Source organism: Rhododendron vialii, chromosome 2a (assembly GCF_030253575.1).
Source record: "Rhododendron vialii isolate Sample 1 chromosome 2a, ASM3025357v1".
NCBI classification, from domain to species: Eukaryota; Viridiplantae; Streptophyta; class Magnoliopsida; order Ericales; family Ericaceae; genus Rhododendron; species Rhododendron vialii.
In genome coordinates, this window is record NC_080558.1 from 40,346,978 (window position 1) to 40,366,685 (window position 19,708).

General features: G+C 41.0%; 1 protein-coding gene across 1 annotated transcript; it reads right to left on the reverse strand.

The window, feature by feature from the left end:
• Positions 1-348: 348 nt before the first annotated feature.
• Positions 349-19,441, reverse strand: LOC131317735 (probable sucrose-phosphate synthase 1). The gene is made up of 14 exons (XM_058347315.1): positions 19,058-19,441; positions 18,032-18,121; positions 14,818-15,059; positions 14,555-14,618; positions 13,323-14,021; positions 13,072-13,188; positions 12,768-12,899; positions 12,464-12,640; positions 4,619-4,672; positions 4,468-4,530; positions 3,403-4,350; positions 3,157-3,284; positions 1,290-1,572; positions 349-995 (listed from the first exon to the last, which is right to left on the reverse strand). The coding sequence occupies exons 1-13, from the start codon at positions 19,238-19,240 to the stop codon at positions 1,299-1,301; spliced, it is 3,171 nt and encodes a 1,056-aa protein (XP_058203298.1). The 5' UTR covers positions 19,241-19,441; the 3' UTR covers positions 349-995; positions 1,290-1,298.
• Positions 19,442-19,708: the final 267 nt, after the last annotated feature.

Genomic DNA, 19,708 nt, shown 5'->3' on the forward strand with positions numbered 1-19,708 from the left:
ATCAGGTACCATTTTAGATTTCAAAACTACTGTTAATTACCACATCCGCAATCTTAGATTTATTGAGGTCTACCACGAACAAAAAATTGGAAGTTGGATTTAAATTAAATGAATGACTTGAACAAGTTCAACTTATTCAACTACCTACCTCGTCTAGAAAAAATAATCAAAAATACTTATGAATTTTCTTCTCCCTTTTGCTACATATATAATTTGTTTTTAACTATATCTACAGATTACTAGGTATAATAAGCACAAACTTAAATAAATAAATAAAAATAAACACTTACTAATATCTAAAGATTCCATTAAATGTCCAACAAAATCATGCATAATTTCTTTTGATTTAAAAAGCAAATCTAATTCAGAAAGTATAGAACGTTTGGGCATGCAGAACGAAAAAAACACCCGGCGCACAAAACTCGTGCTTACGACCGGATCTTGAAAAGGTAATAGGCAACCTCCTTTCTATGTTCTAGTGAGAGGGATTGATTTCCAAGACTCAAACCCGTATTACAGTATCGAATTTGAGCAAACAAAACTTGCGACTCCAGGTCAAGAATGATAAGTTGCATTTAACTTCCCGACAACAAAACATGAAGCAAGAGTATAAAAAAAAAATGGCAGACTACCACGGATCCACCTCAAAGGGCTACGCATGGCTTCCGGAGGCACCCTAAGATGTTCATCAAGATGGTTCAATGTTCATCGAGATGGTTCAGCTTTGGCAAAGCGGGGCAAATGGAGATGACCATCAGGTGGAAATCCAAAGGGGTCATCCTAAGTATGATGGTATGAATCCATTCGTTGTTATCCTTCAAATACAGTATATAGTCTTGTACTTTGCATGGGCAAATTATTAGCCAATTAAACAGAGTAATTCAATAAACAAATCAATGATTCCAAATTGAACCTCCTCCTATGCAAAAACATGACATCCGCACTGGAAAGCTCTTGACTTCTGCGTAACCATGGAAATGCTAGTCCTGCCTAATCTGCATTAACAAAAAAAAGTTACCGAGGCAGTGAGGCATTGAGAAAGACCACCAGGTCCCTGAAAATCATACTCCAACGGTGGACAAGATAAGATATTCGAAGGTGAAAGAGACATATGAACTTACATTGTCATTCTCATAAAGAGCAAAAAGAGAAAAAAGGCAGGGTTTAGATAGAAAACTTCACCAAAAACAGTTCCTTCAATTTACCATGAAATAGAATGAGAGTTGAGGATCAAATGCCAAAACACAATTGAATTCCTATGCAATTTAGGCTCTCAGGAAAGCACAAACCTGTGGTTTTTATCCATTGAGAACGCCTAGCTTTTCTAATGCTGCTTTGATGTTGCTGCTGGTGCATCCTTCGGACTTGACAAGATTGGGGCTGTCAAATGGCACAACATGCTCGAGAGGATAGTTTCTGTTTGTATGTAGTTTACTTGCACCACTGCAAACCCCCTTCACTATCACAGTTTTGTGGACTCCACCTATCAATTCTTCATAGTCTGTGTCCCCAGATTCTCCTACAAAGACCACTAATCTTGACAAATCTACACCCCATCGAACATACAGGTACCTGGAAGAAACCTATGGTTATTTGAAGGAAGATATACTCCATACATGAATCATCATTAAAAGGAAAAAAGGGGATGTCAAACTCCGTATTAACTTCAAGGGAGAAGTGTTTAAAAATAAGAGTTAATTAGAAGCATAGGAATGCAAAACTATAATTAGCTGAGTGCACAAAATCCCTACAAAATTTTCAGTGATTTTACTTCTACTGTGGTTTCAAATTTTGAACTCTAGTTGCACTAAATGAGCACAAGTCAGGTCCGAATCCACTCCAAGTGGACCTTAAACAAGCTTATTCATTATTCTCGGTACAAATAAAGCAAATAAATGAGACCTGTCAGCATTTAACTGCTAAGTTCTGTCATAATCAAATGCAAGATTGAGGTTTCCAAAAGAAAACCAAATGAAAGAAGATTTAGGAGAATAGGTATGCAAAATCATACCCATCTCTAAAGCAGAGCACACCAATTACATTTGGTTTTTAGACTACAGAAAACCAAAATGAAAGAAGATTTAGGAGAATAGGTATGCAAAATCATACCCATCTCTAAAGCAGAGCACACCAATTACATTTGGTATTTAGACTACTTCAGTGAAGATTTACTTCAGTTGCAGTACTAGATTTTAATGTCTAATTGTATTGTTTTGAAACAACACATAGTTGCAGTAGATCAGCAAAACTCGGGTCTGAGTGTACTAGATATAACTTTAAACTGGCTAATGCATAAGAGCCATCACCGGTAAAGCATACAAATGGGACATCTCCTGCAGGCTACTAGCAAGATCCCTCACGGTCAATGCAAAAACCAACTGTAAAAACCTCAACATATTCTTTTGTAGCTCAAGTCGTTAATCACTTCACTCATCAAAAAACTTAACTAACACATGTTTCAGTAAAGGATTCATGCGCTACCATTAAGCATTTTCAAGGTAACCTTTTCCTTCAATATAGCCAAATGCAAACATGGCTTAAAAAACTTTAAACCGAGAAACGCGACTTCAAAAACTTCAAATGACCTAGCAACTGGGGCATGATATATCAACAAAATCAATTAAGACAAAACAAAACACCATCGATTACCACTGAATTTGGCTTGACCTCACCCATGATGATGGGTTCCAGCTCCAAATAAATTATGTGATTATGTCAAATGCTGAGAACATGAAAATGCGTAAAAAAAATAAATTCCCCAGTGTGTTTGACAAGTGACAACTTAAAGTTCAATTAAGTCTCTCCACTAAAACTTATTTGTGGTCAGGGTTATACCTAAGCACATCATCATCCTTGGTTATGCCATCAATATACCATCAAGACATGAATAGATATAATAGTGGGTCCTATATATTGTATATCTCAACTTCAATTAAAAGTTGATTTCTTTATAGGTATGACTATGTATGCCAATGCCTCTGTTCTTCCTCCCTCCCCCCTCGCCCCTTCTATCCATTTCACTGAGAGCAAGGGGGGATAGTTCATTGTATTCGCTCAGTTTACCTGAAGTTCTGAATTTTACCCTTACATCAATGTTGCCATGGTTAAAAAGACAGACCAAATAGGAAAAAAATAGAGCAAAAAACTACAAAATACCTGAGGGCTTGAGCTCGCGAAGCCAGCACGGGGATCACGTTTATCTTTGTACCATTCTGACAATAAATGGCATGGCATCGCAGACCCTGAATTCGCAACAGTTTCCGAAGTTCCTTAGCAGGGGGAACCTACAAAAACATAGTAACTATTAAAGTAATAAAAGAGCACTGCAGCCAATAAACCGAACTGTCAAATTGGGAGGAGCAGAGTACCCCTCTCAAACAGATGTAGAGAGAATTTCCATACCATTTCTGGATTTGCCAATTTGAATGCACAGCAATGTGTAGCCGATCCAGATTCAGCTTCAACAATTTGCTCTCCATTTGCTCCTTTTTTCTCATTGATATTAGCAGCCCAGCGAACCAATGTTTTCCGCAAACCTTCTCCACCCCAACGATAACCAATATGCGAATGATAGTCAAAGTCCGGTATGACAGGAAGCCCTGAAGGCCCACCTTCAGAGTTTGAGGAGGGATAATAGAGTTCACTACCACTGTTGCATATAAAAGCATCAAAGTCCATAGGACTAAGGCCTCCTGACTCCAAAAGAGAGATTATTTCAGATATGCTTGAGGCTGTGGACAATATGAAGCCTATGGAACCAGCATTATAGTATGCTGCAGCCTCAACAATGACTTTTATGGCATCAAGAAAATCAGAATTCATCTCAAAATCCAGGGAAATAACAAAGATGAACTTCCTCCTCCTTAATGTTAGAGATTTGCTCATGTTAGAGTCTGCTTTCTCTATGGAACTAGCCCTTTCTGGGTTTTTTTCCGCATCCTTCGATAGTTCCAAAACTGCATTCACTAGTCTGCTATTTCCATCAGTAGCGTTCTCTTCAGAGCCTAAAGCATTATCAAATGTGCCACTTCCTTCAATTTTTTCTCCATCCAATGAAAGCTTCAAATTTAGAGATAGATCCTTAATATCCCTCAAGGAATCGCCTGGTGAATCCGATTCTGACGTCTCAAATCCATCATCACTTTTCTGCCACTGTGGCTTCCTTGGTTTACAGCTGGTGATTCGAGATAAGTATGTCTTACAATGCTCTGGCCATGAGAAAAGGTGAATATTGTTCAATCCATTCTGTCTACACCTCGCCCAAAGTTGCTTATTTGAAACAAGCTTCAGAAGAGCATCAGCAATTGACTGCTGATCATGCGGGTCAACTAGCAGACCATTATCAAGGACCTGAAATAAGCTAATGTTCAGTATTTTGGAAAATAGAATGGCAGTTCCTCTTGCTACAACTCCAATGTGCAAATCAGAAATTTTATTTAAGCAATAAGAAGGTTACAAAGAATACACCTTATTAATATCAACGGGACCTCCATTTTTTGTGGCAACAATAGGCAAACCATGAGCTGCTGCCTGTTCAGCGAAAGAGCTGACCTTGGATTAGCAAGTGAGTGAAAATAGGAATCACAAAAAGATGCACAAACAGTAAATGAGGGAGTACCTCAATAAGAGTGAGCCCAAACGGCTCAATGAAAGCTGGATTGATGAAAACGCCCTACAAAAGAAGTTGGTTTGAAATGAGGGTTACACCAAGAAAGATAATAGAGGGATACGACCACAATTTTATCTTAAAGTTTTGTTGTTAGGTATAGGAAAAGTGTATAGGGTATTAATTAACCCTAACACACAATCTTTATTTATATGAAATGATAACTCCTTACAAGGCTTAGCTAACCAAAGTGGGACAATGACTTAGACAAACAATATTCTAACACTCCCCCTCAAGCTGGGGAGTAGATATCAAAAAGTCCCAGCTTGCTACATAACAACTCTAACCGTGGTTTGAACAGTGACTTAGCAAACATGTAAGCCAACTGAACACTGGTGGATACAAAGGGAGTAGCTATCACACCACTAGTTAACTTTTCCCGCACAAGATGACAATCCACTTAATATGTTTAGTTCTTTCATGAAAGACTGGATTGGATGCAATGTGAATTGCCGCTTGATTATCACAATATAGATTCATAGGAAGTTTCACCCCATATCCAATTGCCTCAAAGAACGAGCACACCCATACAATCTCACATGTTGGGTGGGCTATTGCTCGATACTCTGCTTATGCGCTTGACCACGCAGCCTCTGTCTGCTTCTTACTCTTCCAATTGACAAGATTTCCACCCAAAAAGACACAATACCCTGCAGTAGATCTCCTGTTGGATGGTCCTCCTACCCAATCAGAAATCGATAAACGCCTCAATACGCAAGTATCCATTAGCTTGGTAGAAGAAACCAAGTCCTGGATGGGCCTTAAGATACTTCACAATTCTAACAACAGTCTCCCAATGTGGAAGGCAAGGAGCAGACATAAACTAGATCACAATACTAACGGCAAACGAGATGTTTAGGCGTGTAACAGTAAGATAATTTAGCTTACCAACCAAGCGGCGATACTGCTCCGGTTTTGAAAATAACTCCCCCTGATCAATACAGAGTTTGACGTTGGGATCCATAGGGGTCTCAATAGGCTTAGTCCCCAACAAACCCGTTTCCTCCAGAATATCCAACACATATTTTTGCTAAGATAAACTAATACCATCTTTAGATCGCGCCACCTCAACACCCAATAAGTATCGCAATTTTTCTAAGTCTTTGATATGAAACTCACACTGTAAGAAACCTTTCAGCTCATCAGTGTCTTTCTGATCATCACCAGTAATGATAATATCATCCACATAGACGATCAATAATACCTTGCAGCAATAGGTTGTGGGGAGAGAAAAGATAGAATGATCGCATTGACATTGATGCATCCCAAATCGCAAAACAGCATCACTAAACTTGTCAAAACAGGCTCTAGGAGACTGCTTAAGGCCATACAATGCTTTGCGAAGACGACACACTACTTAGGCTCCCCCTGAGTAACAAACTCTAGTGGTTGCTCCATATAAACTTCCTCCTGAAGTTCCCCGTGAAGAAAAGTTTTTTAACATCTAACTAAAACAAAGGCCAACCAAGATCGGTGGCAAGAGAGATAAGAAGTCGAACAAAGCCAAGTTTGGCAATCGGAGAAAAGGTCCCCCATAATCAACATCATATGTTTAAGTATAACCTTTAGCAATGAGACAGGCTTTGTAGCACTCAACAGAACCATTAGGATGGTACTTGACTGTGAACACTCAGCGACACCCCACAGTGGTCTTTCCAGGTGGAAGAGGTACCAACTCCCAAGTGCCATTATGATGAAGGACTGACATTTTATCCCCCATCGCTATCTGCCACTTAGAAATAGACAAGCCTTCCTGAACAGTGTTAGGAACAAATACAGATGAGAAACAAAAGCGGCAAATGCACGAAGAGATGGAGATAAGTGAGCATAAGAGACATATCGATCAATGGGATGAAAAGTACAAGTACGAGTACCTTTGCGAACTGCAATGGGAAGAGAATCTGGAAGACGACAGGATCTCTTGACGGAGTGGAAGATGTGGCAGAAGGCTGAGGGGAGTCGGGCAGACCTTTAGGCTGACGAGCATATACCTGCAACAATGGCGGAATCGCCCTGAGTATGTAGTGAGACGGGTCTGCCGAAGAAGAGACCAGGAAAAAGGCAATGACTCATTGAAGGTTACATCAACACACACAAATTAACGATGAAGAGAATGAGAGTAACACTTATACCCCTTCTGAGTGCGAGAATACCCAAGAAACACACATTTGACAGAGCGAGGATCTAGTTTATCACGGCTTGGATCCAGAGTGTGAACATAACATGTGCACCCAAACACGCTGGGGCTTTGGGGGTAGAGGATGTAGTGGACAATCAAGGAACAAAACAATGTGTGGAATCTAACCCCCTAAGACTGTAGACGACATATGATTAATAAGATATGCTAAAGTAAGAACAACATCAGAATGAACTAAATGAAAAGGTCTGACCACCTGACTCTTTATCCTATGGGGAAAGGAAACACGATGGTGTTTACTAAACTAACCACCCGACTCTCTATCCTATGGGGAAAGGAAACACGATGGTGTTTACTAAACTCACTAACTTCACATGGTATAAGACATTGACATGACCACAAGATGGGACCATCCGCTTGAGATTCTGAAGATACGAATGCCCAAGACGACAATGATGTTGATATGGTGAAATAGAAGACTAAAGTGCAACTGAAGAAGATAGCTCGCCAGCACTAAAATAATAGACCACCATGTTTAGCACCCCCACCAATCTTCTTCCCCGTCGTGAGATCTTGAAAAACACAAGAGCTAAGAAAGAATGTTACAGAACAATTTAAGGATTTGGTAAGTTTACTGACAGAGGGAAGACTGTATGGAAAACGAGGAACATATGAAGCAAAATCTAACAAAAGTGATGAACTGAAAGTAATAGAACCCAAACTAGCAACATCAACAGTAGAACCATCAGCTAATGTGACACGAGGAGATTTTCAAGAAAACGAGAATTAGATAAGATGGTGGAACTACCAGTCATATGATCAGAAGCCCCAAAATCAATAACCCAAGGAGTATTGGAAGCAAGACCAGCAAAAGACCAGCCTTTCTAAGCGAACGTAGCAATGGAGGAAGATGGCGTAGAAGTAAGGTGATGGTACTCATCCTCTGGAATAGTAACAACACGAGGAGTGGAGCTAGGGCCCTCTCAAGAAAGTTTCATCATCCTCAAAGATAGCAGCCTTATACACAGATGGACGGCCATGTAGAACCCAACAATAGTCAACAGTGTGATTAGTCCCATGGTATTGAGTACAATACCAAGACACCCGACCTCATCCACGACCACCAAATGGTTGCCCACAGCCTCCGCAGCCAAAATTACGCCCAAAACCACGGCCGCTGCGGCCAAAGTCACGGCCACCTCCCCCTGACTCCTGCCCACCATGAGAATAGTGACCACCAAAAGCAGATGTGGCCAAAGCAAAACGATCAGGAGGCAGTGGAGGAGCTGAAGTAGGACTAGTATCAGATATAGAAGACTGACGAAGACGACTAAACACTTCACACATATGAGGTAACTCCCACCCCCAGCAGTTGACAACAAATAGGATCGAAAGACTTAGGCAATCCATATAGAACCGAGTCACATCCAAGTTATTATGATGCATAACTTGAATATCGGTAGAAAGAGGCTAACAGATGTTAAGCTCCTCACAAACACCACTGAACTTTGCATAATATTCTTCCAAAGTAGAATCACCAAGCTCAAGAGAGAAATATGTTTGATATAGATCAAAAGTCTGACTAAGATTATTAACCCCGGAATATAACACCTTCGCCCGTTGCCAAACCTGTTTAGCAATACCGCAAAAAACAAAAGTGCCAGCAATCGTAGGCTCCATACTATTCCACAAACGAAGGAGGATTTGTGCATCCTCAACCACCTAATTCACATGAGTCGACTCAGTTTGCTTAGGAGGATCATCTGCAATATAAGTATACTGTTTGGAGCCCATAAAATATGTTTCAACCGACTTAGCCCAAGTAACATAATTCTAGTCATTTAAGCGAACAGCAGTGATCAACATCATTTCAAGAGACCAATTCGGAGAACAACTAGCAACAACATAATTAGAACTAGATGCAGAGGTGGACCCCATCACACAATATCTCAACCACCAACAATGAGCGACCAATCAACAATCCTTTAAAGAAACCAAAAGAAACAACCGAACAAACCAAAGAGTAATCAACCTGTCACTGCACAAATCACCCAAAAACAACAATACGAAAAGAGAACCACAAAGTGGCGTATCATCAACCAAAGCAACATCCAACGACAACAACGGAACAAGTCAATAGAAGCATACCAGAACCGAGTGAATTGAAGTATATAAAGGGGCTTAGGGGCGTCAATGAGCTTTCATCCAGGGCATTAGTGATAAATTATGCATCATAAATTATGCCTCAAAGTAACTGGTTATAGCTATAAACGATCAATATAATTGAAGAAGGCCGTCGGTAGCCTAGAACAAAGGGCACCGGACCAGACTGAAATAGAGGTCACCAGAGACATATGCAGGGATTTGCGAGTGTGGAGCACTGATTTCGAGGACTGGGTAAAGAGGTTCAAGGGTTTCGAGCACTGGATGATGGGTTTTTAGCACTGGGTAATGAGTCTCGAGAGGTTTTGACGTGGAAACTAGGGTTTTTGAAGGCAATGAAGGTGCGGTATAGAATTTTGAGCATAGAGGGGTGTGTGAGCGTGGACGAAGTCTGGGTTAGGGTTTTTGGGGGGTGCACAAGGGCAGTTACCCTACGAATCCGGCTGTCGTTCGCCCTCCAAGGACCTTCTCTTGCTTTTCATTAGTTAGCACAAGTGGTGGAAGGGGATCGTCGAGACCGCCACCTGGGCTAAGAAATGAAAAGCAAGAGAAAGTCCTTGAAGGGCGAACGGCAGCCGAATTTGGAGGGTGACTGCTGGTTGGAAGGGGACTACCGATACCGCCGCCTGGAAGGGGATTATTGGCTGGAGAGAGATCTGTAGGGGGACGAGGACGAAGATATTGGTAATGAGCATCCCTTCTAAATGCAACACTCAATAACGCAAATGACATCGCGAACAACGAAACTATCCAAAACTCGTTTCCATGGTTTTTGATGAGCACGACGTTGAAAATGGCAATCAAAATCTGAGCTATCATCATTAGAGCAAGGCTCACTATCATGCCAGGCATACCATACAAGGCGCAAAAGCATACAACGCAAATGAGGAGGCTTGTCGAGCAAATGACCAAATAAATCCCGCCTACAAATATACCATGTACTGTGAGAGAGAATAGCGCGGTTAGTACCTCCAGTCTCAAACCATGTTCGTCATGGACCCCCACAACGAAATCGTGAATTCGATAATCGATATCCAAGCCCAAATTCAAGAAAAGACCCACCAAATAGAAGAAAATCAAGACAGGGACGTACACAACAATACCATAGCACTTTAATTGTTTCCAAACATGGCTCCACCCAGTGGTGGTGGGGGCGGGGGAGGCGGTCCCCCTGCGGCCGGCAGTCACCCTCTAAATTGGAGGAGAAGGGCAGGTAGAGGGAGGGAGAGGAGAATGATGGCAAGAGCTGCAAGGCAATTTTATTAATTATATCTTCAACATGTCTCCTCTCCCTCACTCCACCTGTCCTTCTCCTCCAATTTGAAGGGTGACTGTCTGCTGCAGAGGGACCGCTTCCCCCGCCCCCCACCACCACTGGGTGGAGTCATGTTTGGAAACAATTAAAGTGCTATGGTATTGTTGTGTATGTCCCGGTACAGCGACAGCGGTCGAATTCATGATTTCGTTGTGGGGGTCCCCGGCGAACATGGTCTGAGGCTGGAGATACTAACCGCGCTATTCGCTCTCGCGGTACATGAAATATCTGTAGGCGGGATTTATTTAGTCATTTGCTCAACAAGCCTCTTCATCTGCGTCGTATGCTTTTGCGCAGTATGCCGAGAATGACAGTGGGCCTTGCTCTAACAATGATAACTCATACTTTGATGGCCATTTCCAACATCGTGCTCATCATAAACCATGGAAACGAGTTTTGGATAGTTCCGTTGTTCACGATGTCGTATGCGTTATTGATTGTTGCGTTTGGAAGGGATGCCCAGTACCAGTATCTTCAACCTCGTCCACTTGCAAATCTCACTCCAGCCGGCGTTCCCCCTCCAGCTGACGGTCCCCCTACAGCCGGCAGTCACCCTCTGAATCCGGCCGGCAGTCACCCTCTGAATCCGGCCGTTGTTCGCTCTCTAAGGACCTTTTTTTCCTTTTCATTTCTTAGCCCAAACGGCAGTCTTAGTGGTCCACCTGAAGCCGGCAATCACCCTCCAAATCAGAGAAGAAGGACAGGTGGAAAGAGGCAAAGGAGAGTGATGGCGAGAGCTGCAAGGAAATTTTTCTTGCACTCCTTTATGTCTTTTTCACAATCATTTTCCTCGCCGTTGCAGCAAAAGTTACCCACTTATTTCCAGAACAACCAGATGTCGCTAGCACCTCCTTCTTCCCCACCACAACAAACATCACGATCACCACTACAGACATTACGACCACTGCCACGATCAACACCACAACCACAAAGCATCCAACTCAAAACCGATTAGCAATGAGTGAAGAGGCCGCCCAGGCTCATATACTAGTTTTGGATGAGATAATTAACCGAGATGGGACAATTTCCAACACTCCCCCTCACATGCGACCCCCGACTCATACGGGGAGAGATCAACAAAGGATCCCGAACACATGGATCACAACGAAACAAAGTGCAACTATGGCACAAACAAAGGGGAAAGACCTCCGAAAACCTAGCTCTGATACCATGTTGTTAGGTATAGGAAAAGTGTATAGGGTATTAATTAACCCTAACACACAATCTTTTTTATATTAAATGATAACTCCGTACAAGGCTTAGCTAACCAATGTGGGACAATGACTAAGACTAACAATATTCTAACATGTTTAGGGAAAAATAAGAAGAAGAAACACATGATCCGGCATTACAACCACTCCTTTCCCCCAACCATATGCCTTTAATATGCTAGCAAATTGGAATACCCACATAATTAGAGCTACAAAATAAGGGCAGTGTCAAGAAGGCTTGACCTTGAGCCTCTTTAGTTGGGGAATCGGCCTAAGCCCTTGCGGTGTCTCCAAGGGAGAACAAATCATTAAAAACTTACTGCACAAGAATGGATAATAAAGGCAAATAGCATGGGCAGATTCTCTTTAGAAAGGGTAAAAAGATTCAGCAACCCACAAAATATGCAGGTGAATGCAAACTAAAGCATGATAAACAAAATACCTACCAAGCCACCCCTCCCTGCAGAGATCAAGATTCGATTATGATAACTAAAACAATTCTGAGTGTAGCCAACCACCCTGTTCTCTGACCTATAAATGAGCAGAGTGTGAACATAAACTAGACTTTGACTTGGTTTGATATTACACCTTAAGATAAGCACAGCAACATTGAGGATGAGCTCCAAGATGTGTTGAACTTCATTGCAGTCTCAACACAACCAGTATTTACCGAAGTTACCTTACAGCCCAACATAAGCTATATTGCCCATTTTTCATTCCAAAACACATTCAAAACCATGCATGGGACAACATTATACCCTAATCATTCAGAGTAGGTTTGGAAGTGGTCAACAAATTATAGAATTCTATGGCACTTGGAACAGGGGAAAGATAAGGAAAATGCATTGACAAAATACCTGAAACTGATCTACTTAACCATGCTTCATAATTTGCTACATGGTAATGGAACAGGAAGTTCGTCTCATACTTCAATTCGACGACATATTCAATGACATATTTGCAACACATACCTTTGTCTTTGCTGCAAGACGATAAATGTCAGCAACTTCATGCTGCTTGTGGTGTTTAGGATACGCCACTTGACCATACAGATCATATTTGTCGATCAGTTTCAGTATCGAAAGAAGAACTGATGCATTTGTGCTAGACATTTCATCAATAGCATCTCGGTTTCCCATTATTAATGTCTGCAAAGACAGATGCAGAGATATAGTATCAGGGTTGAATCAACGGTACCTGCTTGACCAAGCCTTTTCAACTGCTCAAAACAAACATTTAGATGTATTCTCAAATGCAAATAAAAGCTTGACGTACAAGGTTAGCAAGTTCCCTCAATGGCTTGCACTCTCCAAAAGCTTTGACTAAAGTTGTGACGTTCTTTTTAGGGTCTGGCCTGGCAAGTGCAAGTATCATAGGCTTGCGAGGATTGCTAAAAAAACGCATTATCTGCAAAATAGAAAATTACCAGGTCAAAAATGAAAACGAAACCATACGTAGACTAAACAGAATGATCATTTGCTGATTCTTCAGCAGACAATAAGTTGGACAATCAAGTCCACTACGTAAGTGGTTTCTTTTAATACACTAACATATTTAGGAAATAAAGAACAGCCAAAACCTCAGACCAAACAGGTGGATCTGGACTTGCAGGATTATCCTCATCTCCTTCTATTTCCCGTTCCATATCAGCATCATGAGGAACAATGTGATGGAATTCCATTCCAGGAGGAATCACCTAACACCATGATGTCAATACTGAATACATGTACGGAAGCATTAAATAGTGAAGCAACAATAATCAAATAAAGCCCGATTTAGCACTAAGAAGAGCCCCATTAAATACAAAGGGAATTCAATCTTGGTACTTACAACCATGCGTGGCATAAACCTTCCATAACAGCTAACATTGCGTTTGATTCTTGCTCTTAGTTTGCGCTCTAGTACAGGATCAAACCCATCATACAGCCGCCATTGCTCTTCTATTTCCTGTCTAGTGCTAGTAATAACAACGTCGGAAGCATCAAGAGATAGCTCCTCAGCTTCTATACGCCGCATTATTCTGTACGTAGCATTTACTTCTTCCCTTGATTGCCTCCCTTGTTTCAAAAGTTGTTCAAGCTTGTCTCGTCCAAGTGAGTGGCCAGTTAAAAGCATAGGGACATTTAGGGCTCCAGAAAGAAGAGCGGCAGAGTCACCTGCATCAGCGTAATGCCCATGGATGGCAACAGGCCAGACTGGTTCTCCACCACCGATTTGCTCACCAAGAACTTTAGACATCTGGATAATGTGACCAAGTGCACCATCCACAAATTCAGGGATGTGAGGCCATAGGAGCTCTTTGGAAATATATTTATCTTTTGGGCCAAATGGGATACGAACGATATAAGCACCACCACTTTCCCCGGTCGTTTGGATATCATTTTCGGGTTTCAGCGGACTTAACATTTCTGTTGGTTCACCGTAACTCCAATCGACATCTGGTGTGGCTACCTGCCTCGTCAACAAATCAACCCTATAAACTCCAGGCATTGCGCCCAAGGCCCTGGCAAGTTCTACGACATACTTAACCTGAGAATCAAATAGGAGAGCTCAAGAACTTTCCTTGAGAAGCAATTTATAGATCTTTGTGTAGGTGTGAGATAAGGGTTAAGCTCCCCTCCAACCCGGCATCCACCAAACATCCACTTCTTTGGCCCCATTCTGTGCCAACAACGATGATCCGAATTGTCCATCACATAGGAACCTCTGACAAAAACATCTATTCCAAAAATCATCTTGATAGGAAATCGATAGCCCCATGAACAATTGGTATTTTGTTCTACAAGACTGACTACTATATGAAATTAAGCCGAAGCCGTCTATTTGAATGACTTGTTCATATGCCCATCATAATCCGATGGGGCAGATTTTTCACATAGATGTTCTTTTCCGTGAGGCCTATGGGATGAACAGGTTTAGGATCTTCGTTGTGGGACCAGAGCTGGACTAAAGACACGGAGGTTTGTGGGGTATGGTGGATAAAGGTATGAAGGGGAGCTTAAACAGTCAGGTAAATTACAAGACAGAAGCCACGTCAACAACAATTTAACAAAAGACGCTACCTGACCACCTGTATCAGAATCCCGACCAAGCTCCATATTTTCACCACGTATCAAGCCATGGAGGCTGCAGGAAGACGTGAAGTTAAATAAAGTGAAAGAAAAACCATTTGAACATCCAAGATATACTAAGTTAAATACTAACAAAACATAAAGTAAAAATAGTCCCTCTAAAACACAGAATATTTTGTAGTAAGCATCCTCAATAATCCTAATCGTAAGTACCATTTTAAGAGAAATTTTAGTGGAAAAAAAAAAGTCCTTGCCTTATTAACACAATGTAAAGTTTCTTTTCCTTTTGTTGATTAGCCCAGTTCTCCATCGCATCAACAGAATGTATCCTGTGCATTCTGCCTCTAGGGGTACCACCATGAGTTGGGATGTCACTAACAAGGTCTCCTTTCTCCCCTTCTGATAAGTCTTCAGACATATCAGCAGTTGCCTCTCTACGACCTCTTTCACGTTCAACTCGCCATTTGGCTGTACACTGAGCTTCCTCGCCTTCAAGCTATAACAGCAAGGCAAGTTGACTAAATAAGAAGGTAATGAGATGATAAAATAACACATTAAGACTATGGTCATGAGAACAAAGAAGGAACAATATATGTTACTATGGAGAGAAAAGAATGGGAAAAGGAAAACACAAACTTACAAAATTAATATTCTAACTCAGCTTCATAGTATTTGAAACATCAATCTTTTCAATTAAGAATATTATTGCTTGAATCAGCTAAAAGTTACAACACAGCTGCCTCATAAGAACTGCAAATGAACTTTTTAACAAATCCAAAGGATGAATTATGCTAATTCTATATAATCAAACGAGAAAGGATATGAATTTTACAATCAAATTCACATAATTCCAATAAATGAACCACTTCCCCACAATTAGAATTCTATTGCATCTTTTCAGCCAACCACACAATTATATATTAGAAGCCATATTGTCCACAAAATTCTTGAAAAATATCAAAGCAAGTTTACTAAGATTTTGAAAAGGATAGAAATGGAAGGTCAGAGTTGCAATGACATGAATATTGAATCCTAAAAGATATTCCATGAGAAGATATTGTACAAGATCTGGACTGCAATACAAGTTCCTAGGTTACAAAGAATCATAATTGATTCAGAGAAATCGTACTTAGAAGCAGAAGCAGCCAAAGGCCAAGCAAGTCCATCGATAGCTCGTCTTCGACAGCCAGTTTTGCCAGAAAGTCTATCCATGTAAGCTTACCACTTGCACACTACTTTCTTATGATTTTTTAAGATTTGAAGACAATTAAGAAGGTCTAGTCTTTTCCAGTAATCTTGTAACTGACATATCATTGTGTCCTGCAATAATTCTCTCCCTTTTAGCAACTAAAAACGAATTGCCTTGCTACACAGTTGTAGCTTATGCAACATAACTACTGAAGGACTTCAAAGACATTCATTCGTTAAATGAATATTGTGCGAGTATACATATGTTTGGGTGCAAACAGCGCCAATTTATTTATTGACAAAATAGTCCATGAGATAAGATCAGCTTCCTGACAAATGAACAACCACAGTGTGCAGAGTATACTTGAATTATACAACTGTAACAATATTAAACGAAATTTGCAATGCGTTTGCCACATTTCATTCGCTCTTTTTTTGAAAAATAAAGACTATCACTGGATAGTCAGCATCACCAGCACCACAAAATCATTTCCAGATTTTTGCAAGATTAGAGTTAACAAATGGAACAATCTGAGAATATTATGAAGTCCAATGCCTAGACAACATATCTCCCTACAAGAAAACAGAAGTTCAAGACCTCCACGCTTAGTGAAAAGACAACTCTATAAAATATAGCTGTAGTACCTCAGAAGCTAGTCAAACAAGCTACATGACTTCCTACAAACTCCGGCCTTTTGGCAAAAATCAACATGGAGACTTCAGAAAAGAGTGCAGTGACAATGAGTAGCTTGTGAGGTGCTACAACTCAATCCCTCATCGCCTGCATAATCAAAACGATATGGTATTCAACTAAAAGCCACCAGCTCAAAGTCAATGCCCACTCAAAGCGGATGAATTGTCCTTGGGACCGCGTGGCGTTGCCTATAGCCTAGGGATTTATGCCTATGTGGCAAGTACGCTTCAATTTATGATGGGCTATTACTGGGCATCAGTGCCAAACTATGCCACAAGGGGTGTGGGTCCCACATGGGACAAGCTTGCATCGGCCTCACGGGAACAAGATAGAGGTGCTTGTTTTGCTTGAACAGGTCCCACACGGCAATATCTGGTTCTTAAGAGGGGTGGGTCGTAAAACCCCAAGTTGGGCAATATATAGATATATAACCACCAGAAAGTCCGGCAATCTAGTAACTCTAATTGGAGGCTTTTTGCAATAATCACAATCCTAGAGAGTTCACAAAAGAGTGACTTGTTTCGTCTTTTCTGGGTTATATTATAAGTCGAAGTCAAGATATTAGATGGATCCTACAGTCCTCTTAGGATCTCTAGATGATATTTAGTTGGTTAGTGAGAATCCCCGAATTGACCAAAGAGATTACCTACTAGTGGTAGACCGGGTTGTGACCAGTCGTAGGTTCGAATCCTACGTGGTAAATCACCTTATCCTACACCGAGTGAAGTGAGCAGATTGGTTGAGGTACAAAATGTCAATCCCCCATCACCTGGTTAACTAAAGAGATAAATAGGCAAGTAATAACTTCGATATTATCGTATGTTTGGTATTATACCGGCTCAAAGCATATGCCCAATCAAAGAGGTAAGTCATCCTAGGGACGTACGCATGCATGGCATTGCCTATGTGGTGTAGGGATTTATCCCCATGTGGTGTTGCCAGCAGCACAGTGCAGCGCGTACTCTACAACTTGGGATGGGGTGTTACAGATGCAATCCATCAAGTATTTTCTATCACTACCAACCAAATAGGCTGATCAACCAGCCACACTCACTTCCCATTTTTATGTCTCCAATGTAAAATTGAGCAAACAAATAAATCAAATTTACATATCACAAACACACAACTACTTTCACAATTAATGCAAAAGCTATGAAGCACAAACACTCCTAACTGCTTGTTGTATCCCTATCCAACTGTCCGGGAACACGCGGGGCGGTGTGTCCAATAAATTTATTAATATTTGTCTCAACTTGGACATGAATGGAAACATGACAAAGATCAATGATAGTGTTGAAAGCTTATTTTAGGGATATGATATTCCGAAAATATGAGGTAAAAAGTATGAGTTAATGAATTTTGATCTTTTTACTTGTTCATTTAAATTGTAAGGATACTACTAGTTTTGATTATTTTCTGGATAAAATGTTCATATGATTAATATCTATCTTAATATGAATAGATATTTTTTGTCATTTCCCCCTCTATGTTTGTGTCCCCTGTTATTTAGAATTATATTTTCCTGTGTCCGTATCCGCTTGTGCACTTCTTAGAATGCACATATATACAATGTTTCAGAACAAAACCTGCTTCTTCTTGCGAGCCAAATTCCAAATCCTCCAACACATGTTCTCCAACCTAGTGTTCCTCTCCTGCGAATCCCGAATAGCCGAAGCCTGCAAGTATTTAAAACCAAACATAAATTAGAATTGCATGAAAATGTTCCCATAAATCAACCACTAAAATTGCTTCATTTGGAAGATTGATTACTAAAAAAATGCAAACAACTATAAAAACAAAAACAAACAACACTTGATACCTAACATGTAATTTCCAGAAGATAAACAACTACAATAATTTAATTACGTATCACTCCTCCTAACTCCTGCATCGACTGAGACATGTCCAAACTACCTTAATCTATTCTCTCATCTTATCTTCTATAGGTGCTACCCTACCACAGGTATTCCGTTCCAACTCCATCTTGCAAATCTTATCACACATTCATCTCAACATTCTCGTTCTAGCTACACTTATCCTACTTGTGTATTGTTTCTTATTGGCTTGTTCTTATAGCAGTACGGTAGAATTTTCATTCAACTTTGTGGGTATCCTGCGGTCACACAACACTTCCGAACACTCCCCAAGCACTCCACCACTTGACCCATCTAAAATGTTCATATAGATCAAGCACAAAAATTGATTCAATTGGAAGATCACTCAAAAATCAAAACAATCACACACACAAAAATCCGGAGGTGTCAAACGGGCCGGGCTGGCACTGGCACGGTTTTAGACAGGTCGGGCAGGGATTTAGACCGGCCGAGCACGGCACGGCACAACACGGTTCTAGAAGAGCACGAAAGGACACCGGCAACGGGCATGGCACAACAAATACTAAGCTGTCAGTCGTTACACGGATTTTTTTTTCCGACAAAACTCGGTTGGAGATGGGCCGGCTCGGGCACGGCACAGCACGATTGAGTAAACGGCCCGGTATGAAGCGCGGTTGGCATGAAGCTAAATGGAAACCTCTAAAAAAAACACTTGATACGTACATGCGTAATTTTCTATAATGTAATAAATTTAATTATGGAGAGGGTGGTGCATACTTGAACCCAGGAGCGATGGAGATCGGTCTCGTCGAAGCCGGTGATGACCTCCTCGACGAAGTAACGAGTGGGACTGAAACGGCCTCGCTCTCTCAACAACAAGGAGGATTTGGGATCGTCGAGGGGCGGTCCCACGTCCAGGATCGCTTCTAGGTAACTGTTTATCCAGTCGTTTCCCGCCATTGCTCCGATTCTTCAAGAAGGTTTGATTTTGTTTTCTTCGGTTCAGAAATTGAGATTTGATGGAGGATCAGAGGAGAGAACGAAGCAGTACTAGTGATATAAACTCCTATATCATCATAAACAGAAGATTATGTCATATCATATGTGTTTATATATATATATATATAGAGAGAGAGAGAGAGAGAGAGAGAGAGAGAGAGAGAGATCAAACGTTGATCATGTAGGGATGGAGAGACGGACAGGGATCAAATGTTGATCACAGGAGTAATTATTCAATGGTCGGGAGCACTGTTGTTACATGGTGCGTTGAACGACGCTAAAATCACAAATTTATGTATGTATGAATATACATTTAATTGTGAATCTAACAATAATATATATATGGTTGTGGAATAATTCGGAATACTACATGGCAGAGTTACGTTGCGGCCGGCTGCCTGGGCTTCCCGAGCCTACGACTTTTAAAAT